The sequence below is a fragment of the Carica papaya genome, chromosome 8 (genome assembly GCF_054855325.1).
Source record: "Carica papaya isolate Zhongbai chromosome 8, ASM5485532v1, whole genome shotgun sequence".
NCBI lineage: Eukaryota > Viridiplantae > Streptophyta > Magnoliopsida > Brassicales > Caricaceae > Carica > Carica papaya.
In genome coordinates, this window is record NC_142316.1 from 887,529 (window position 1) to 910,914 (window position 23,386).

At 35.3% G+C, this 23,386-nt stretch overlaps 1 protein-coding gene across 1 annotated transcript in view; it reads left to right on the plus strand.

The window, feature by feature from the left end:
- Positions 1 to 23,250, plus strand: part of NRPD1B (nuclear RNA polymerase D1B) — a 41,013-nt gene extending 17,763 nt beyond the window's left edge. The window contains exons 12-19 of the mRNA XM_088210292.1: positions 1,190 to 1,314; positions 8,937 to 9,094; positions 15,602 to 15,876; positions 19,778 to 19,951; positions 20,057 to 20,197; positions 20,306 to 21,708; positions 21,925 to 22,039; positions 22,863 to 23,250. Of these exons, the coding sequence (XP_088066418.1) occupies positions 1,190 to 1,314; positions 8,937 to 9,094; positions 15,602 to 15,876; positions 19,778 to 19,951; positions 20,057 to 20,197; positions 20,306 to 21,708; positions 21,925 to 22,039; positions 22,863 to 23,084 (2,613 nt within the window). The 3' untranslated portion in view covers positions 23,085 to 23,250. The remainder of the gene's footprint in view (positions 1 to 1,189; positions 1,315 to 8,936; positions 9,095 to 15,601; positions 15,877 to 19,777; positions 19,952 to 20,056; positions 20,198 to 20,305; positions 21,709 to 21,924; positions 22,040 to 22,862) is intronic.
- The last annotated feature ends 136 nt before the right edge of the window (positions 23,251 to 23,386 follow it).

Here is a 23,386-nt window from a genome sequence, read left to right on the forward strand (position 1 = left end):
CAGGGTAATACATAAATCAGACTGAAGAGACCCTCTTGTTTCTGGGTAAACTGGAATCTCTAATCTAGCTACTTCGATTTTTTATCCTAAAGTCTATTCCCAAAATTCTGCATTTTCTCTCAACAACAATTTGGTATCAAAGCCGAAGGAGGGCCAGTAATTGCTATGGCAGTTAGGAGACAGTTCCTAGGATGAACTAAGCACAAGAGAGTGGCTCGGTTAGGAATAGAGATCATCTGGATGTCTGAATGGAGATTCCTGAAATTGTGGTTCCTTGAACCTACCGAAAGGGGATGTTAGGGATGAAAATGGTTTTGGTCAAAGTTATGGAGATCGGAGCCTACCAGCAATCTCCTGGCAATAAGATGGATTCTATTAATGCAACTTCTTAAGAGTCAAGGAAAACATGAGATCTCTCAAGCAATTTATGAAATTCCCTAAGAAGTGAGGCCAACTTCTGTGGTAGAAGTTACAAGATTTGATTGAGAATGGGAAGTTTCAGAGCAAGAGAAGAAAAGCAAAAGAGTTAACACAAAGAACCAACTTTACTAAAATGTTTTGGCTGTTTTTCATACATAGGTTTTTAGATGGTCAAGTAGGAAATGTTTGTATTTACAACTTAGTGATTTTTTGATCTTTAAGAAAGGTAGAGCAAACACAGGATGGGAGGATTTTTTGGTATTTGAATGGATAATGGGAAAGGAGAGCTAAATTGGAGGACGAATGTCTCCAGGAGAATAATGCTGGGGCAAAGAGCTCTAATTTGTTAAATTACGGTCAGAGCTCATTTAGTCATTAGTGTAACTGTTACGTGATTTTCAAAATTGGTTAGAAGTCCTTTTTACTTTATCTGCAGTTTATTTTAAGTTCATTTTTTTATTAAGATTTGTTTTACTTTTCTAATTAGGAGAATTTTAAAATTACCTAGTCCTTTCCTAGATATACTAGGAGTAGCATTATTATACACTATAAATATCTTGTACTTGTAGATAAACATATCATATTAACATTCAACAGACTCAAGAGACGCTCTCTCTAATTTTTGGGTAAAGCCTAGATTTTTTAATCCAGCTGCTTGGACTCTTTTGGGTCCTAAATTCTGTCCCCAAATTACCCCTTTTCTCATTACATCACATTGTTTCCTTACATATATCTTGCTTTCGTTTCTAACTGACTGTTTGTTGGACAGACTTTATTGCAGGTCTTGAATATTGACATGCAAGAGATTCTCCAGCAATGTCGAGAGAGAATTAGTTTATTTCGAAAGAAGAAAAAAGTGGGGCATTGTTTTAAGAAAATAATACTGTCAGTCAGGTTAGTGTTTTTCAACTACTTTTTTTTGAAATAAGTGTTATCAACTACTTCTTTTGTGATATAGAAGTATATTTTGTACGAGCATTTATTTTTTAAATTTTTTTTTATTCGAGTATTATCATCAATAGCTTCTTTTTCCAGAAGTTACCATTTAGATGAAATGCCAACTAGGCTTGAAAGGATTGAAATTCACATATCTTCTTTTCCCAATCCCACCAACAATGTCATAAAGGAGCCAATATTATTTAATGATTGAATATTACGATACAAAATTAATGCCAAAGTGATGTAGTATACAAAGTTGCTTAAAGTTTATTGTGCCATACACATAGAGGGAAGCTTAAATTCACATACAATGAAATATATCAATAAAGTAGTGGATAATGCTTTCTTTGAATAAACTTGATATAGCACAAAAAGATATGATGAAGAGAATATAAAAATTTTAATCCACAATCACAGGAACTAGAGATCTGCAATCATAGGGATGAAAAACACAGAGTCAATAAGGTTGTCAAAACTTCAATCACAAGGTAATTTATGTATTCAATCAATTAGAATAGCTCTGTCCAACAATAGAGTATTGATGTGTCTAACCATTCTATTATGTTTAGAGTTCTATTATGGGATGTATAGGGGAAGGATTTAGGAAGGAGAGATCCTTGTGGAAGGGGACCTTCTTTGTGGTTTTGTGGTGGATATTTCTAGAGAGACACTGAAGGATAGTTGAGGACCGTTACACATCATTTTAGGAGTTGTGGGAGAGGGTAACATTCGTGGTCTCCTTATCAGCGAAAGCTCAAGAGAAGTATTCCAATCTTGCAATTACTGAGGTTCATTGGAATTGGGACACAATTCTTTTGCACCCCTAGATGGTTTTGGGTTCGTGTTCTACTATAAATGATGTCTTGTTCATAATTCTTTGTGGAGGATTACTTATTCTCAATATTTGTATTCTTTTCCCTCTTATTCAATAATACTTCTTTTTCTGTCAAAAAAAGAATATATAATTAGGAAAATAGTTGGCAAAGTATGATCGTAATCAAAGAACCTGTAATCAGTTGACATTATGAAGCCAAAGAACATAGTTTTAAGTGGGAAAACACAAAAATACCAAGAAACCATTGGCTTTGTCCAGAAGATCAGCCACTCCCAGTATTGGTTGATATTGCCAATGTTGTTTTCATTAGAGGGTGTAGGCTACTTTCCTTACCAATCTACAGCTCCAAATACCACAGGAATCAACAGCACTTGACGCCAAACTCCTGAAACGCATCTGCCTTGTGCAGAACTCCACATTACAAACACTTCGACAATATCTAACACCAGATCCAAAACCGACATCGCGGAATGAAGCTGTTTCCTGAATCCCGACCTCAAATTATTTTGGGAGACCACTGCATAGAACATTAAGTTCATGACCTCTTAATGAGGTTGTTCAATTCTACCAATTTACAAAAATTTAACCTTTCTTGTGTGACTGCTTTGCTGCACGGCCTCTAGACCAGTTCTTGTCTGTCCTTAAGTTTTTAACCTTTTTTTCCCCCATATTTTGAGGTCATTATGGTAATATTTCCGCTCCATACTAACGTTTTGAACAAAATTTGACTTAAATTCTTATTCTTGCTTTCAATAAAATTTACTTGATTTAAGTGTTTATTCTTGGTTTTGATAAAAGATATTTGATCTTAGTATATGTTAAGCCTTCTAATTGTCTTGATGGAAGAGAGAATGAATGTAATGTTGGTAATATTATAGCGTCCTTCAACAAAGGACTTGAATGATGGCTTATGGACATTGATTATATTCTTACAAAATTCTCATTCAACTGATGAATGCTTGATAGCATTGCATAATGTCTTGAGTATCACTTAACATACCTTTGAGCTATACTATTTAGTTTGGAACAGAAAATGATGAAGTTCATTAGCTTTTTTTTAAAAATAAAAAGTGTGTAATATTGTATTAACAGGGTACCATAACAGAGGTACCACTCATGTACAAAAGATTTACAAAAGAGTTAAAAGTATTTATGATATTTTCAAATTTTACATCACTGATAATGTCATTATCTAACAAGATGGTTTCAAAAGAATGCATCCATCTATCTCTAATACTATAAGAACTACTAACTTTACGCTCAAAAGCTCTTGAATTCCGGTCTTTCCAAAAAACCTAGAAAATAGTTAATGAGATAATGTTTATAATGTTTCTTTTTACAGATAACCCATCCCAAGCTCAAATTTCCTTGCAGATTGAGCCCACCATGGCCCAAGATCCCCAACAAGTCATAAATCATGCACCAAAGATCATGAGTCATAGGAAATCGAAACAACAGATGATTGCAGGACTCCTTAGCCTTCGGACACATGTAACACCCGTTCACGAGAATCTGTCCTCTATATATAAGTTTATCAATTGTACGAATCTTCTCCCAACAAGCTTTCCAAGTGAAAAAAGCGACTCTCGTAAGGACCTTAGTTTTCTAGATTTGCTTATAAGGAAAATTCCGACAAACCACCCGTTCACGAGAATCTGTCCTCTAGATATAAGTTTATCAATTGTACGAATCTTCTCCCAACAGGCTTTCCAAGTGAAAAAAGCGACTCTCGGAGGGACCTTAGTTTTCTAGATTTGCTTATAAGGAAAATTCCGACAAACCACAATAGAATCCGTTGTTAAGAAATTGTAGTAAAATCTAACTGAAAATCTCTCAGACTTTTCTAATTTCCAAACAAATTTTTCGGTAGTTAGTGAGATTTGTTGTGATGATAAAATTTTAAGAATTTCCGCATAATCACTAATTTCCTAGTCATTTAAGTTTCTTACTACATTTATGAACTAATTTATGTTGCCATTCGAACGTTGGTAAGCTTCTTCAATAAGCCTATTCCTGAGTTGAGCGATAATGAAAATTCTCGGAAAACAATTTTTGAGGCTACCTCCTTCAACTACTCATTAGTCCAAAATTTGATCTTATTATCTTTAACCAGTTTATATTTTGAGTAAAGGCTGAAAACAATTGATAGAGAAAAAAAAGTAAGAGAAAACTGTTTCTCTTAATTTCTGATTATGATATATTACATATATATAGGGAAAAAGAAAACATAAAATTAGACTAATAATAAATCCCATAGAATCTGGGATTTATTTAAGATTTTATGGAATTTATTCAAATCCGATAAAATTTGGAATTTATTTCAAACTTTATTGAATTTATTCAAATTTCATGAAGTCTGGGATTTATTTCAAATTTTTATTTCTTGTAAACAAATCATAACTTTGCCAAGTTATCTCTATCGACACTCTTTCTCAAGTTGGTGCAAAGATGTTTATCATGTCCAACTTGCTCACTTTATCTTCGAATGGTTGACTCAAAAGTCACTTGGTTAATGTCTACAATCTGTTGTGTAGTAGGTACAAAAGGAGTACATAATATCACTTTTTCAAGTTTTTCCTTTATAAAGTGTCCATCAATTTCGACATGCTTAGTTCGATCATGTAAGATTGGATTATATGCAATATTGATCGCTGCCTTATTGTCACAGTACAACTTCATAGACAAACTTGCAAGTTTTTCAATTTCTTTTAGAACCCGTTTCAGTCACAAGACTTCACATATACCTTGAGCCATTGATCTGAACTCTGCCTTAGCGCTACTCCTTGCTGCAACATTTTGTTTTTACTCCTCCAAGTAACCAAATTACCCAACACAAACGTACAATATGCTGAGCTTGACCTTCTATCAACAGTTGAGCTAGTCCAGTCAGTATTTGTATGTACTTCAATCTCTCTTTTTTCATTTTTCTTTTAAAAAAGTCCATTTCCAGGTGTACTTTTCAAATACCTTAAAATACGATACATTGCTTTTAAATGTTCTTCACAAGGAGAATGCATAAACTGATTCACTAAACTCACAGCAAAAGCAATATTAGGGCGAGTATGAGATAAGTAAATAAATTTTCCAACCAACCTTTGGTACCTCCCTTTATCCACAGGAACACCTCTAATATCATCGAGCTTGTTACTCGCTTCTAATAGTGTTTGTGCCGGTTTGCACCATCTCATTCCAGTCTCTTTTAGAAGGTCCAGAATATATTTTCGTTGTGACACCATTATTCCTCTCTTTGATCAAGCTACCTCCATTTCAAGAAAATATCTAAGCTGACCCAAGTCTTTAATTTCAAATCCTTTGGCCAGGTTGTTCTTAAGTCTTATAATCTCATCCAAGTCATCCCCAGTTAAAATCATGTCATCTACATAAACTATTAAGATAAGCAATTTTGCCTTCTACGGATTGTCTTGTGAAAAAGGTGTGATCAAATTGTCCTTGTGTATAACCTTAACCTTTAACAAAACTTGTGAATCTCTCAAACCAAGCTCTAGGTGATTGTTTGAGGCCATAAAGAGTCTTCTTCAGTTTACATACCTTGGTTCCAAAGCTTTCTGTGAATCTAGGTGGAGGTTCCATGTAAACTTTCTCTTCCAAGCCTCCATTTAAGAATGCATTTTTTACATCAAGTTGACTCAGAAGCCAATCAAAGTTTGCAGCCATAAATAAAAGTACTCTCACTGTGTTTAACTTTGCCAGTGGAGAGAATGTCTCTTAGTAGTCTACTCCAAATGTTTGGTTAAACCTTTTGCTACGAGACGAGCTTTGTACCTCTCTAAAGATCCATCCGAGTTGTATTTAACTGTGAATTCCCATTTACAGTTATGGCTGTTTTGTAATTTATGATCGAGTCCTATAGCTTTGATACCATGAAAAAAATTGATAGAGAAAGAAAAGTAGGAGAAAGATAATATATGGGAAAATTGGCCATTGTGCTTTTGATTAAGATATATCTATCACCTTTTAAAAGGAAGTTACACTTCCACCCAACGAGTCTCTTTTCAAATAATTTAGTATCGGTTCCCAGGAGGCAATGTTTTTATACTTAGCACCCAAAGGGATTCCCAAGTACTTTACGGGGAACTTGATCGCTTTACATCGTAACACCCTAGTAAGCAGATTTGCATCCCCATTCCTACCAATCTTGACAATTTTAGAGTTATCAAAATTAATTTTTAAATCGGAAACAACCTTCAAAGGAAATGGAATTATGCAATGACCAAACATTGCTTATGCAATTACCAGTACTTGAAATCAGAAACAACCTATATTACTCGTCAAATACCAGTCCAAACATTGCTTATGCAATTAGTGTAGTAAGTTAGTTCATGCACAAGTATAAAGAAGTGCACCTACAAGCAGTTTGCAAAATATTCCATTACTTGAAAGGTATTCTGGGAAATGGAATTATGTTCAAAAGAAATAATAAGTTGCTTCTTCAAGTATAGGAGATCTACTTCTAGATATTGTACCTTCTTTGATGGAATTTAGTGAATTGGAGAAATAAGAAACAAAATGTGGTAGCCTGGTCTAGTATAGAATAAGAGCTTAGAGATATGATCCAAGGGGTGTGTGAGCTCTTATAATTGAAGATGATTTTAGAAGATTTGAAAATTCAATAAGATGGACGTATGAGACTCTACCACAACAATATATATAAAATGATAGAACTAAGCACCTTGAAGTAAATAGGCACTTCATCAAGGAAAAGTTGGATAGTGGATTGATTTGTACTGCATCTTTGCCGACCACTTCACAACTTGCTCTTGTTTTGAATATAAGATTGAGTAATCCTGTATTTCAGATAATTATTGCTGAGTTGGGAGTGAATAATATCTATTCATCATCTTGAGGAGGAGCGTTAAGAAGTGCAAATTAGAGCTTCATTAAGTTAAATAGCAAATTGGTAATATACCATGAACCTTTGTAATATTCTCAAGTAAATAGTTTCACGTGCCTAGGATAAGTGAAGATGATGTTTAAAGATAAAATTTCTCTAGGATTCCATTCACTTCCACCTTTCTTCCATCTCCCTCTCTTAATAAATGATCACTTGCTCTTCCTTCTCTTGGTAAACTTGAACTCTACCCTATCCAACCCTTTTTCTATATTGACCGTGTTTTGGTTGGCTTAGTTTTAATGTAATGTGCTCAAAACACATTTTGGTTAAACTAATAGTCAACATGTAATGTAAACTTGAACTCTGCCCTATCCAACCCTTTTTCTCTATTGACGGTGTTTTGGTTGGCTTAGTTTTAATGTAATGTGCTCAAAACACATTTTGGTTAAAATAACAGTCAACATATATTTTAGAATGCTTAAAGATAAGAAAATTTACCAACTTTTAGCCAACAAAAAAAAGCCTTATTCATAATATTTCAAGCAAATTTGGAAGGTGAATGCCCTTCCAAAGATAGCTTTCTTCACTTGGGAAGCTGCTTGCAGGTGCATATTAACTCTAGCCCCTCCAAGGAATATTTCAAGCAAATTTGGAAGGTGAATGCCCTTCCAAAGATAGCTTTCTTCACTTGGGAAGCTGCTTGCAGGTGCATATTAACTCTAGCCCCTCCAAGGGCTTAGGTTAAATGGTGTTGTCTGTGCAAGAGTTTGGGGGAGACTTATGACCATATTCTGCTTCGATGCCCCATTGATACAGGCTATGGTCTATGGCTTTTGGGATCTTGGGGTATGGTTGAGTTTTGGCTGGCTCTATTAAGGAAGAGGTGTGGGCTTGGAAGGATATTACTAGTAGGAAGAAACAATTGGAGCTTATTCCATTGACCTTTTTTTGGGTTGTATGGAAGGAGGGAAATAGGAAGGTCTTCGAGGAAGTGGAGGAGGGGCTTGATAAAAATAAAAAGAGATGGTCTCAAACCTTTAGTGTTTTGATTTTGAACCAACCCATGTATTATAGGGAAAATCTTGGGGAACTAATTGATGTGCTAATAGAATTGTAAATACTTATGTACATGGGTTACATCCCTTTGGTGCATGTAAATAATACTTATCTTTTTTATTTCAAAAAAAAATTATTACTGATATTATTAATGATAATTTATTTAATACATTAAAATTCTAATAAAATTACTCATTTTATACTTTTTAAATTTTAGTTTAGTTACTACATTTATTAAGTAATAATATTAGCTCGGAGAAAATGTTAATATTATCTATTGTTAAACATATTAATTCAAGGGGCCTATGGTTATTTCTCTACATATACTATTCTGTTCAAAACATTTCTCACTTTCCTACTCATTATTTCCCAAACAATAGATAAGATAGCATGAGCAAGTTACATAATTTATACTACCTTACTCAACTTTATTCTACCCAAAATGAGTAACATACATACTGCTGAACATAGCCCAAGGATGTCCCAAGATTTTGTTTTGCCCATCTGCGGATCTCCAAGAGACGTAAGATTAAATTGCATGATGTTTGTTAATGATTACTCCCACACTTAATGGCTCAGATAGTTCCTTGGTGCAATTCTTCCTGCTTATTGGTAGATATCATACTACTGTTTATCAGAATAGAAGCATGTGATATCACTCACTTCTTCAGCTTTTAGGAAAAATTTATATCCATATGTTCTTGAAGAATATCTGTCATGATTATTTCTTTAGATATCTGTAGCAGTTATTCTCACTTGCAACTAGCTTATGATGATACTCTGCTTAAAGATGCTTATCATTGCCATGGTTCTTTGGTGTTTCTCTTTTGGCAGTAAATGTTGCAGTTTCCAGCAGTCATGTGAAGAAAATAGCTCTGATCTGCCGTGCCTTATATTCTGTTGGCATGATACAAGTGACATTCACTTGGAAAGGACTTCTTATGTCCTTGCCAACATGATTTACCCTGTTTTGTTGGAAACAGTCATCAAAGGTACTTCCATGTCTGCTGTTTCGCATATTGGATTGCTAGCTTCTAGCTTGCATGAATTTTTCTATTGCCCGAGTTGGATTCTAGTGCTGACTACATTCATGGTCAATGTCAGATTGAAGTGCGCAATCTGTCTTTTAAAGTTCCTGTTTGATTATGTTTTTCCTTTTTTTTTTGGGACGGACCTGTTTGATTCTCTTGGTTGTCAATATAATGACTTGTATGTTTATCTATCAATAAAAATTGAAGGTTGGGCCTTTGCTAGTTAAATGGCTTCATATATCAGCTTGCTCGTTTTGCTCTCTTAGTCTCATGTTGCTGCATTAGGTTCATGTGTAGTACTGTGAAGGGTGAGAAATTGTTGGCTTCTTTTTTAATGTTCTTGCACGATGATATATCTAATCCATCGAGTCTTGAAATATGAATTGAGCCTAATTGGAGGGTCTATCTGATCAAAATTGGGTTTTACAATGAACGGTTTCTTCTTTAAGCCTCACTATGACAGGGTTCATTAATGGTTTTTGGATAAGTTTATGGATAGGGAGAGATAATGTGAGAGATGAGGAAGGTGAATCCAGTTTTTATCCTTTTGCTAGATTTTAGCCATTAACAATGGGCAGCTAAAACTTGGTTTAGAGGTCAGAAAGGTGTTAAATTCATATGTCCTCGTCAAGTATATTTGGCATGACTTGTTTCTGTTTATCCTATCTTGTTTAGCCAATTTCTTCTTATATTTCTTAATCTTGATCTCCAATTTCCTCTAACATACTTTATTCTTATGTTTTCACATGAATTTTCTCTATTTCTAAAATATTTGCAGGATAAGTTAATTTTTTTAAAAAAAAAAACAAAACAAAAAGATTATTAATGACAGTACCAAGGGGATGCCATCCTGTAGCACAAAATATTTACATATTTATCAAAGTCAATAAGGTCCGTAAATTTTTCGTAGAGGTAGTTTAACCGCTACTTGTCTTCTTTCAATTAGTATAAGAGTCCAAACTATCTTCACCTTCCACTATTCATACATTACTTAATATATATACACACACAGATTTTCCTGCCACATCCAACCAAAAATAATTGTCTTGAAGAAAAGAACCTAAATTTTCATATTGTGTCCTCTTGTTTTACCAAAAAATCCATTTTTAAACGAAATCCTAATTTTGTTCCTTCCTTTCCTTACAAAGAAAAACTAAAATCCAAAAGTTAGAAGAGGCAGACCAACAACCTACCATCAGCCTCAGCACATATTGTTGGCAACCGCTGAGTGGACAACATTGCACTATAGTCATGAGTAGATAGTTCCTAGCAGTCTCTTAGCAAATTTTAACTGTTGACTCTGTTGGAAAACCTCTCACTTGCTGGTGGAAGGGAGAAGGACTTCTACTTCCTGGATCTCTGTCTCCCCATTTATCATAGGTGAAACCAATCAATGAGATAGAACCACCCTGATGAGACAAACTTTAAGTGGAAAAACTGATCCTTGTTGGTGAACAACGAAGGACACTTGTACCTTCTGCTTGCACCCTGTGATAGGAATTTTGTCGTTGACTGGTTCACACAGATTGTCCAGTTTGATTGACTACTATATTTCAGATTCTTGTAGGCTTGTTTTTGACTAGTTCAGACTAGTTCCTAAGATTGTATAGTGTGTTCCCCTCATTTTCCTGGGTATTTTGGTTACAATTTTTTTAAAGTTCATCATATAATCCACAGTTAATTCATATTTAATATCAATGTTTTGAAGATGCTGTCATGCTACAAATTCTCTCAGGAGTTGTTCTGAATTAGATATTGTATATGAAACAAAACTATTTCAGAAGTTAGGAAAGCATGCGATGTTTTTGCAAGAATTAAATATTGTGCCTGGTTCTAGTATTAATATTTCCCTTATGTTGAAAAATGAAAAACTTGAGGTTCGTTTCAAACCGCCAGTTTCAACTCAATGAAGTATTTGCTCTTATTGAAGTCATTTATATTCATGCTTATGATGTTGAGCAACTCATTCCTTTAATCTTTTTCCACCTCGTGCTCTTATTGAAGTGGTTCTTGTTGATGATGGTTATATTAAGAAAATTTCTTGGTATGGTTTGGTTTTACCTTGTTGGTTTTATGGTCCCAAGGATCTATAATTTTTGTTGACTTTCAAATTTTCTATGGAGCTTATCAAAAGCCTTGACTTCTTGAAGATTGTGAAGAGCATGGTCGTGCCTTTCCTATCTTGATTCTTTGCAACTTCAAAACTTAGGTTGAGTTTTCACCAAGTGATAGAATGATGCAGAATAAGATCTTACTTTTGGAATGAAATTTTTTGTTTTTTTATAATTATTATTATTTTATATTTTAAAGCTATTTAGATTTTGTTAGACATTGTAGTATTTTAGTTTTCTTTTAGGTAAATTTAAATATTAGAGAAACTTAAATATTATAGTACATATTTAAATATCATAGGGATTAGAATCATTTGAATTTTCTGTTTTATACTTTTCCTTATTAGTTGTAACTAATATCTATACAAAGGTTAGTAACTATCAACAAATAGAGTAGACGATGATAAATTAAAAATTTCTTTGTTGCAATCTTATTCCTTGTATCCATTTTTCTTATTATTATTCTGTCTAACCTATCTCGTCCAGTTGATTTCTCCTTGCAAGGGATTTGCTTTGTCTGTGGTATGAGAGGTTTTTAGAAAGCATTTGGTTAGCTGGTATAAATGGTATAAGTTTAAGAAGGATGGTAGACTTTGGTATTGGGAATCCTGTCTCCAAAACAGCTTGCTGTTTTGACTAAATGGTCATTGCGCCCTTTTCTTTTTTGAAATAAAGTCATGGCACTTACCTTCATAACTTTATTCTTTGTGGTGGGACTAGATATCCAGAGGTGTGGAAAGAGTAGACTGCAATGAAGCAGTTGAGATACTAAATGTAGGTCAAATGCTGCTTACAGAATGTTAAATTGATTTTTCAGATTTACAGTTCATTTTTGTTCTTTTTAATATGTTGGGTTGGGGATGATTCAGTTTCCTTTTTGAGAGGATCTTTGGATGGAGGAGTCTCTCTATGGGCTTCTTTAGATATTTTTCTCCTAGTTCTTCTTTCATGACTCATATGGATGGCCAATTGTCTTTCAATCTCTTCTTCATGAATCTCAAGGACCCTGGAAACACTCGAATGTTTGGAAACCTTTCAAGCTTTATATTTTAGTAATTGATTTTTTATAAAAGAATATATTTTAGTAATTGATATTCGACTCTTGCTTTTAATCTTTCAAGTTCTTTTAGTTGTAAATCCTTTTTTGGACTTTGACATCATCAATCTGTTTCCAAATTATTGCTTTATCCCACTGGTTAGAGAGGCTTTGGATCACACCCTTGGAGATTAATATGAATTTTTGTTCCAGGTCCGGAGACCTTAGAAAGCCTTATCCTCTAATATCTCTTTGATGTGCTTTTGAAGTTTAGAGAGGATTAACCACTTTTTTTTTTTATCATTTTCATGCAGTGTGGGAAGTTTTTGGCCTTCACATTTTTTTTTCCATATTTAGAGGTACTTATGGCTGTTCCATGACATGGAAGATTTCATTGGTCTTTCATTATTTTTTAAAGATTAGGCATTTTAAAAGGGGAAACTTTTCGTTTTATTACTTTGAAAGTAGTTGCTTCAACTTTAGTAATTCGAATTTTTAATTTTCCTTTTTGTTTCTCATCCAAGAAATGATATCTTCTGCAAATCCTACTATTCTAACATGATATTGGATAATTGCTATTGCTCAAACAAGCATGAGAGCTACGGTTGCATATCCATTCGTAGGACAAATGAGATATGTAATTATTGTAGGTGATTATCAGAGACTTAAATGGTGGATATGGAAGCATGATAACTCATACACTTCTCGTATCTCTTTGAACCTTGGACCTATCGTGTCAAATCTATGTTTGTAGCCGGGCAACCGCTTGGATTTCACACTTCCTGACCGCTATTTGCACTAACTTACCACTTATTAACGTGGTGGTGTGTGGAACAAGTGTATCCAGGAAGATTCTTTTGAATGAGTGTTATTTTTGCAGTCTAGCTGTGGGAATCTTGGACCATATTTGTTGGGGCATCCTTTTAACTTAACTATTTTGGTGAATGGTATTTGACTTCCTCAAAAAACCTTGAATGATGGTTGGTTCTTTGATGGCTGAGCGTTGGGCTTTGCATGGCATTCAGGATGACGACAGTAAGAGACGAGTTTATCTCTCCCATCCCCTTGGCTACCATTTGGGTTATTTATAAACGAGAGAGGAGATTTTCAAGGATGTATGTTATTTGTATGAAAAAGTTGGAGATCTTTCCTTACAAACTCTATTTTTTTGCTTAAGGTCATTGGCATTGTGCGGCGGAGAATTTGATTAGAAATTTTCACTAGATTGTAAATTCTCTCGTCTTTTGGGTTGCAGCCCCATTGTTCCCTAGATATATATGTTTATACACTTTTTCATCATAGAAAAAGTATATTACAAGGCACCTAGTGGGTGGCACCCAATTACAAACGAATGAGTTACAGGTTAGTAAAAGTATCAACAAAGACTACAAGATTTCAAAGAGAGGGGATGACCACAAAAGATCAAGGTATGGAGCCAATGATCTTTGATCCTAGCAAGACTAGAACACATTCTATCAACGCGCTTCTGTTTCTCTCCTCCCCCATAACCTGTGGGCAGACAAAGGGATTAGTGCAATAGTCTTCTCATGGTTTTTTCTAGCTTTCATGGCTTTCCAGGCCCACAATTCATTAGCAACTGAATTCTTTATCAACCACTTAATGTTTAGGAACTGAAGCCTGGTGTTCGCCAACAAATAGGCCAAAGGGCACTTATAAAAGCAAATGATCAGATTTTGCTGCATCTAGTCACAAATAACACACATCCACAAAGATTGTCCTTATCTCACTGAAGTTGTCTATCATAAGAATTTTGTGCCATGCAGCCTCCTAAGTGAGAAAGGAAATTCTAAGAGTGATTTTCTTTTTTCCAGTTCTGATTCCAAGGATACGCAACCTGTTCACAGCCTCTTCCTAAAAGATAGTTATAAACAGATTTGGCAGATAATCATCTATACATGTTCAGTTTCTAAACTGATTGATCATCAGGAATCTAGATCAACAACTGAGGAGGGCTAACACTGAAGGAGAGTGGTTGAGCTTTCAAGTTCCCTTCATTAGTGTTCTAGAGCCAGATTTTTGTCCCAGACTACTTGATTAGGTACATGTCCGTAACACTCATTCGCAATAACATCCTTATGGTTAGGAATGCTGAATATATCAGGGAATGGATTACATAAGGGTGTAGGGCCGCTGCAAATGTCCTTCCAATACCTCACTGAATGGTCCAAACCCCATTTGAACTGAACATATCCATGGAGTTTCTGCCATGCGGCTCTCATACACGTGAAAACGCCCGATTGCTTACCGTCCCTTACTGATTTCCATAGTCTTGGGAGGACTAAGGAGTGCAGATTGCTGCTTGGGGGTGATATTCTTATGGGGTTATGGATCATATGGTTGAAAAGCAATTTTAGGATCTAAAGCGATGATTTCAGCTGTTGCACATGAGTAGGGAATATTTGTCTTTTTTCTTTTATTTTCTTTGGGCTAGTATTCACCATTCCTTTGGAGGAGGTCTTATTCACTTTGCAAGCAATTGCATGGCTATTTTGTCTTAATTTCGTACTTGTATCTCCTTGTACTTTCTTGTTGTAATTAGATGATACCTTATTTTCTCAATCTTGTTTTTAACAGCTTTTTTCACTTTCTAATGATATTTGTTACGAGAAAAAGAAGCATGGTTTTCCTTCTTTTTCGGTTATCTTTATCAATTGTGCAAAGTAATTGGGAAACAATTTTATATTTGATATCTGCCTCCAATTCCTTGTTTTGTAGGCTTCCCTCTCGTTCTCTCATTCAGCAATCTGTTTGTAAATATTTCTCTAATATTCTGATGTCTGATGGATAATTCCTTTTATTCATAATTTTTAGATATTCAACGCTGCAGAAGATCAATATAATGTTGCTCCTGAAAGAGAGCTTCCTTGTCATTCCCATAGTAACTGGTGGTGCACAAAAAAGTCGTGTTTTTGTGTTTTGGGTTTTACTTTTCTTTTTAAACCTTGGTCTTCCTTCTTCGTACCTCCATCTTTTCATTTTCATTTCCGTTTCCTTTTCTTTTCCCTTCTTCATCTGAGGTTGTATTTCTATGGTTTCCCATATTGATATTATTCTTTTGATACTGGCCCATGTCAATATGCTGGCTGCATTTCTCTGGGGCTTGAGGTTGTGGGTTAAAGACACATTCTGTTGGACTACTTGTTAGATTTTCCTTAGAAATACCAAAGTTTTACCCAGGCTTACTTCCTAGATTCCCCTTAATATACAATGAACTCTTGCCCAAGTTGTCTGATACTGGACATTTCATGTTCTTCAGCTAGTCATATATGTTCTGATTCTTTCTGCCACTTTAATTAATAGGTGATCCTCGGATTTGCTCGGCAAACATAATTTGGGCTAGTCCTGATACGATGACATGGATAAGGAAACCCAGCAGAACCCGCAAAGGGGAATGGGTGTTGGATGTTGTTGTCGAGAAATCAATGGTAAAGCGAAGTGGAGATGCATGGAGGATCGTGATGGATTCCTGTCTTCCAGTATTCCACTTAATTGATTCTAGGCGCTCAATACCGTACTCAACCAAGCAGGTTCAGGAACTCCTTGGAATTTCATGCGCATTTGATCAGGCAGTCCAGGTATCAGGACCTTCTCTTCCTTTCTCCTGCTTCAGTCTTTTCTTTTCCTACATCAACCTACTCTTCCTATTGCATGAAGCTGTCAGATAAAATGGAAAATTCTTTAGGTAGCTTTCTGGGAATGTACTCTTTAAAATATCATTGCAGAAGCATGTATAACCTCTTTATTGATGTGCTGTACTGAATATACTTTTCTCATGTGATTTCTTTGGGGTGGTGTTAACTGCTATGATGACATTTAGGTTGTGTTTGTCACCATTATTTGTTTCCTATAATAGCCTGTATCAAAAGTTTGTTATGCCGAAACTCTGGTAGCAAATCGATTCAGATATCTCAGTTGATATTTTTCTTATTTATGAGTTTAGTATGTTCACTGTATTCCTTTTGCCGAGTCATAAAGTAATAAATATTCTCTCCTTTTCTGCTAAGTGAAAATGGCCTTTGCTTGTTTTATATCTTTCTTGTAGGGTCCTTCCTCTTCTATTTTTCTCTCTATTACTTGAGATTTTGCTGAAGGATGCTTTTACAAAACTAAACATGCCGTCTGGTGCTTGGCATAGAGAGGAATAAGTTTCCTTTGCAGAGAATTCCCAAGCCTTCAATTCTTCTTTTATAGAGCTGCAATAACCCATTTAATACCAAGGAGCTCATAGACCATGGTCCATAAATTTTGAGTGAAAGTTTAGAGAAGGAGATGAATACAAGATTCTGCATTTTCTTTGCAAAGGAAGCATCTATTGGTTAAAGTTAAACTTCTTTTCATAAGATTGTCGATGGTAAGGATCCATTCTCTTGCTGACTCCCAAGCAAAAAAGGAAATGGGGGGGCGGGCATTGGTCTTCCAAATAATTTTTGCTGGAAAATCAGAATTCCTTACCCCATTTTGGCCAGCCAGATAATAGTAGAATGTTTTGACCAAAAGTTTGCCATTGTTACCAAGATATCAGTGAAGCTTATCGATATTCTTTATTGGTGGGTTGAAACTTGGCTAGGATTGATAACGGATTTTGATATTCTTCAACCTCCCAGTGTTGCAAATTCCTATTAACTGCAATGTTCCATCCACTTCCATGTTCAACATCAAAAGCTTTTTCTACCAGCATATTCTTGTCTCTGGAGATCGCATAAATTAGTGGGAATCGGTTCTGGAGATTGGAGGAGCCACACCATCAGTCAGTCCAAAAATAAATTTTACTGCCCCTGCCTACAGACCATACCTAACAGTTAAAAATGCTTTCACTGATGTTTGTAATGCCTCTCCAATCTTCGATTCTTTTGACGAAGAAGAAGCATTTTCTAAAGCCTTGTGCTTGTTTTGATATTCTTTTTTTTTTAAATAAAAAGTAGTGCTCGTTTTGATATTCTTGTATGAAGTCTCATATTCAACTTGTGATTCTGGTTCTTATCTTTAAGAAGGATTGGTTCTTTAAACTTGTGGAAGAATGAGTGCTGTATGTATTATTGAATTAGAGGGCCCTATATATACACATTCTTAGGGTAATAAAAGGAAACATAAATTAGTTACATAACCTACAGATAGAGAAATTCCTATTCTAGTAGCATTTTAATTATATGAGATTATTATTCTCATAAAGTTATAATTACATAATATCAAATAATAAATTAATAAAATAATTAAATAATAAAATATGGTAATCAACACCATCTTTTGGTAGTATGGAATGAGAGGAATAAAAAGACTTTTGATGAGATAAGCGATGTAAATGGATTTGACTTAATAGTAAATGGTTCTAGACTCTCGGTTTTTTTTTTTATTGGGTCATCCTCTTCATTCAATGAAGAATTTAATGGACTTTATTGATACTTTGATTGACTTGTAATTTTTTGTACATGTGCTAGCACCCCCTTGTTGCCAATATCAATATATACTTGATACTTTATATTTCAAAATAACTACTCTCTCCTCTTGTAATAAAACACTATTGCCGTCTTTTGGATAGATTTATGATGGAAGAAAACTTTATCAAGTATATTAAGTACTTTCTTACTCAAGAGACTTTGGGTCCTCTCTTAATGCCCATACTTAGACCAAGATAGGTAACACTGAAATCTCTTACTGATTTCAATTTTTATCTCCCATAACAAGATGTATATGTAGGGCCCGTAACAAAATTACACCTTAGACAACTTCTATCAAGACTCTCTTTGCTTTCACCCTCAATTTAATACCCGAAAATAAACAAAGAAAAAGAAAAGAAAACCCAGAAAATCTCTCTTAAGTAATCATCCAATCCCTAGCTTTTTCAATTCAAGTCTTTGCCCAAGTTACTTCCAAAACCACCTCTATCTCCTTTCAATTTCTTCTCCTTCACTCCCTGTGCCGCACACCATACCCGAAGAAGAAGAAAGGAATCCCGATTTAAAAATCTTAACCACTCTCCGTATTCCTTTGATTCTTTCCTTATTTCCCTCAAAATCGAGTAGGCTCTCTCCTTTCTCTTGACCTAGAAGAAGAATGAAGAAACCTGAAGCTCCCTTTATGTGAAACCTTAGACCACCACTTGAAACCCTTTCAGTTCCCAATTTTTAACCTTTAGTGTTTGGTTCATCACACAATTTTGCTGTCGCCATCCACAGGTCTCTTCTCTCCCCTTATTCTTTCTGCGCCCTCGGAAACACCTAGACATGCCAGCTCCATTCTCCTGATTAAAGATCGTTTCTGTTGTGACCACCTCCATCTTGTTATTTGGCTTCATTCTCCTGCTTCACGACTTATGTGTCTTAACGTTCTCTTCACTTAGTCATCATCATCAATGGTTGCTCTTTCCTGTTGATCAAAGTCCTAGAACCAGCCTACTAATTGAGGGTTAGTGGAGATGATGAAGAATCAAGGAAGAGGGGATGGAAAAAATTGGTGTTTTGGATACCATGAGCGATTGAGATTGAGAGCAAAATGAGAAATTGGTTTTGGACAGTGTCTGTGCTTTTGAACAAGCTTAAAGGTTTGGTGATTAAAATGTAATGAAAAGTACTTCTAGGGCTAAATTGTTACATTGGTCAAAGTTGGAAGACTAAATTGGTTGTTTACTCCTAAATATTATAAGATTTTAGAATTTTGTTATATTTTTTTTTAATAATTTTTTTAATGAGTTGAGGCATTATAATAGTTTAGGTTTCCTCTCGATATATTTTATATTATAGGAATTATTATAATTTTATATCTTTCCTCTTTTATAATTTTCCTTTTTACTTGAAACTAATGCTTACATAAAGACTAGTAGCTACCAACAAAGAGAATAGATAATATGATGGGTTAAGAATTTCTTTGTTAGAATTTTATTCTCTATTATCTCTCATTGTATCTGTTCTTCTAGATGTTACTCTACGTATCTATCATGCTCATTATATTTTTCTCTATATTTTTTCACCTTGATCCCTAATTTCTTTTGGCCGACTATGTTCACCCATATTTCTCTATTTCTAAATTATCTGTGCAGTAGGTAGGTTTTAACTGCTACTTGTCCAACGTTAATAAAAGAACAATCTAAAAGTACCAGTTGATAAACTAATTTAATCTTTATGTTGATACCAATACATAGTACTAGCAATCAAATTAGAAAACTAAAACAATAAAAATAAAATAAAAACATTTTTCGTCCTGCAAAAAAAAAAGAATTTAGTTTCTCAATATTCTACGCCGTACTCAATTTAAATCTAGCTAATATGTTCTGAAGTTTGAAATAATTTAAAAATACTAACAAAATCATGATAAATTAGAAGGATGTTTAGTACTACCAAAGACATTCCATTTTATTTATCATCCATTTCCATTGGTTTTATTTATATATTCTGTTGGTCAGATCAACAAAGGAAATTGTTTATGCAATTTTCAAATGTCTACTTCCTCTTTGAACATTCAGTTTTATGGTTTATGTTTCAGCGCCTGTCAACATCGGTGGCGATGGTAGCTAAAGGTGTTTTGAGGGAGCATCTCATTCTATTAGCAAACAGTATGACATGTGCTGGAAATTTGGTTGGATTCAATCCCGGTGGTTATAAAGCAATATCTCGTTCATTGAATATCCAAGCACCATTCATGGAAGCAACTTTATTTGTAAGTTATTAATTTGGGTCTGATATCTTCTTGGTTTGTCATATTTTCATGTTAGATTATTTGCAGTCCCTTGAAACCAAATTCTACTTATATATGGTTGCATAGACACCAAGGAAATGTTTCGAGAGAGCTGCTGAGAAGTGTCATACTGATTCTTTGTCAAGCGTAGTTGGATCCTGTTCCTGGGGAAAGAATGTGGCAGTTGGTACAGGTTCTAGATTTGATGTTCTCTGGGACACAAAAGAGGTGCATTTCATTTTGAAGCTTTAAAGTTTCCTAGATTCAGGTTGTCCTATTGGGTTTCAACAGTATCCTACATAATCATGTCAATTTCATGTTTCTTTCCCCTTCCAGGCGAGATTCAATGAAGGGGGTAAACTTGATGTTTATACATTTCTTCATATGGTGAGAAGTAGTTCCCATGGAGAGGATTTGAGTACAGCCTGTCTAGGTGAAGAAATTGATGATCTTGTGCCAGATGAAGAAACTTTTGACTGGAGTCCATCTCCAGAGCATTATTCAACTAGTGGTAAGCCTGTCTTTGAGGATGGTGAAGATATTTTTGAAAACTTAGAGACTCAGCCTACCAAACCAAGTTGGGAACATCGTAACAATGGTAGGGCTGACCTTCAGAAACAGAGCTCCTGGTCTAGTTGGAGCACTGATAGAGCTCATAGCCAAGATGTCTGCTCCACTAAAACCCTGGAGGAATGCTTAAACTCTGCTGGGGGGACTGGTGTAATTGGCAGCGATAAGACCAACCTAGATAGTCAGAATACCTGGGCTAATTGGAACACCAAAGGCAGCTATCCCACAAAAGCCAGTGAGGACTCTCCCAAATCTTGTGGTTGGGTTGCTGATAAATGTGGCAGTGGCGAGACTAATGCTAAGGGAGAACACAATTGGTCAAATTGGACAGCAGTAAAAGGTGGTAGCCAAGATTTCACTGCAACAAAAACGTGGGAGGAATCTTCAAAAGCAGGTGGTTGGGGTAGTAAAAAATCTGGTAATGGTGAGAGCAATGTTGGTGAAGGAAGTCCTTGGTCCAATTGGAAGACTAATAAAGGTAATAGCCAAGGTACTCATCCCCAGAAGGCACAAGAGGAATCTTCTGATTTTGGGGGTTGGGGAAGTAATAAATTTAGCAGATGTGAGACTAATCTCAAGGAGCAAAGTACTTGGTCTAAATGGAACAGCAATAAGGGTGATAACCAAGATGCGTATGCTACAATGTTGGAAAATAATGATAACGATACAGGAAAAGAAAAAGGGTGGTCTAGCTGGGCAAGAGATGATTCTATCAATGGAAGCGTCCTGCCGGAAGGGGATTCATCAAAGTCTAATGGATTGGATGCTGGGACTGTTGGAGATGGTTCCTGGGAACAAACACCAACAGGAACTTCCGATGGTTGGGGTGTGCTGTCGGAGTCCACTGAGCCTGCTGGTTGTCATGGTTGGGGTTTACCAAACAATGAAGATATTACTCAAAATGAGAGTCAGGGAAGACGTACCTGGGAGTTCTCCAAGAAAAAAAGAAATGAAGGTTCACGGGGTTGGTCTTCAAATTCTGGAGATTGGAAAGGCAAGAAAAACCTGCCTGGTAAGTTAGCTGGAAATGTGAAAGATGATTTTGGTGCAGGCAGGCTGTATACTCATACGAGGCAACGGTTAGATATGTTCACTTCTGAGGAGCAGGATGTTCTGTCAGATGTTGAGCCACTTATGCAGTCAATCAGACGAATAATGCATCAGTCTGGGTAAGTTTAAATGAATATGCATTCTTTGTTCTTTAAAATTATTTACTGGTAATATCCTCACAGATTAACCTGTCTGAGATTAGAGTGTGATGAGAGAAAATTTTATGCATAATTTCAAGTACTGTTTTATATTCTTGTGTGCCTGCTTTATCTTTATCTGCTGTTATACCGCATTTACAGCTTACAGAACTTCTGAAAGAAAATTCCTTTGTGAAGGTACAATGATGGGGATCCACTATCCGTTGATGACCAGTCATTTGTAATAGACAAAGTCTTCATGTATCATCCTGATAGAGCAGTAAAAATGGGCGCTGGCATTGATTTTGTAACTGTAAGCTTAACTATACTTTGGTGTAGTTTTGTTGTCAATGATTTATACTTGATGTGTGTGCTTATCTCAAGCTTTTCACCTGTGCTGTAGTTGATTTTTACTGCAGAAGAAAACTAAGATTTGCAAAATGCTTTTCAAACTTACAATTATGGATTGAACTAATTCAATTTGCTTCAAATTACTGTCTGCACATTCTTGCGCTTCAGGTCACTTTTTTTTTTTTTTTTAAAGTTTCACAGCCAACATCACTTTTTTGAAAAGTGGATTGAAACATCCATATCATATAGACAAACACCAATCTTTATTGGAAATTGGACATATTATCGGGCTAGCAAGCTCCGATGGCTTTTTTCATTTTCCTGAGATCTCATGGATAGTTAGTCCACAATGAAAAATGAGATTTAGTTTGTTCAATAGGGAATCCTAACACAGTTTAATGGAAAACCTACATCCAGCTATTGGTTTCTTTCTCGTGGAACTTCTGCCTCTAGATCAGTAGATCTTGTCTGGAACCTCTGGTTTATTTATTTTATTTTTCGTGGAACTTCTGCCTCTAGATCATTTGATCTTGTCTGGAACCGCTGGTTTATTTATTTGACTTTTGTTGGCGTGATGCAAGAGAATATGCATGATTAGACCTCTTATGGTACTTCTTGATATATAGCAGAGCAGTACTGGTCGGGGGACGATATAATTTCTTTTAATGTCTTGACAAGGCCTGGTCTACTTGCAGTACTTGTGGTGAAGGGGACATATTTAGTAGCTGAAGGCTTCTTGTGGCAATTTTATTTTACCTTTTAACGCGTGCTCTGATGTGACGCAGGTAAGTCGGCACAGCAATTTTCAGGATAGCAGGTGCTTCTACATTGTTTCTACAGATGGTCGGAAGCAAGATTTTTCGTACCGCAAATGTCTGGATAACTTCATCAAGGGAAAGTATCCGGACATCGCGGAACAATTCATCGGAAAGTACTTTAGGAAACCTCGCTCAAGTGGAAACCAGCAGAAACCTGTTTTAGAGGAAACAGAGAACATGGTAAGCTAGGAGTAAGAATTTGAATAGGAAATACAAAGCTGCTACTTTTAGGTGTTATATACAAAAACCAAATGCCTCCTGTATGAACTTGCTCCTTTTTTGCAATTATGAGCCAGTTCATATTTCTCTTGTTTATCACTGTGAATAGCAGAAATATATTAATAATTTTCTCTTATTTTCTTGTTTTGTCTCCCAAACCTTCTTCTGACCATCTTGATTTTGGGTTTTAGCTTTAGATTCATGGGTTTTAGCTTTACAAATGGTATTATAATGAAGTTATAAGTTGTAAATATATACCCTAATTTATTACA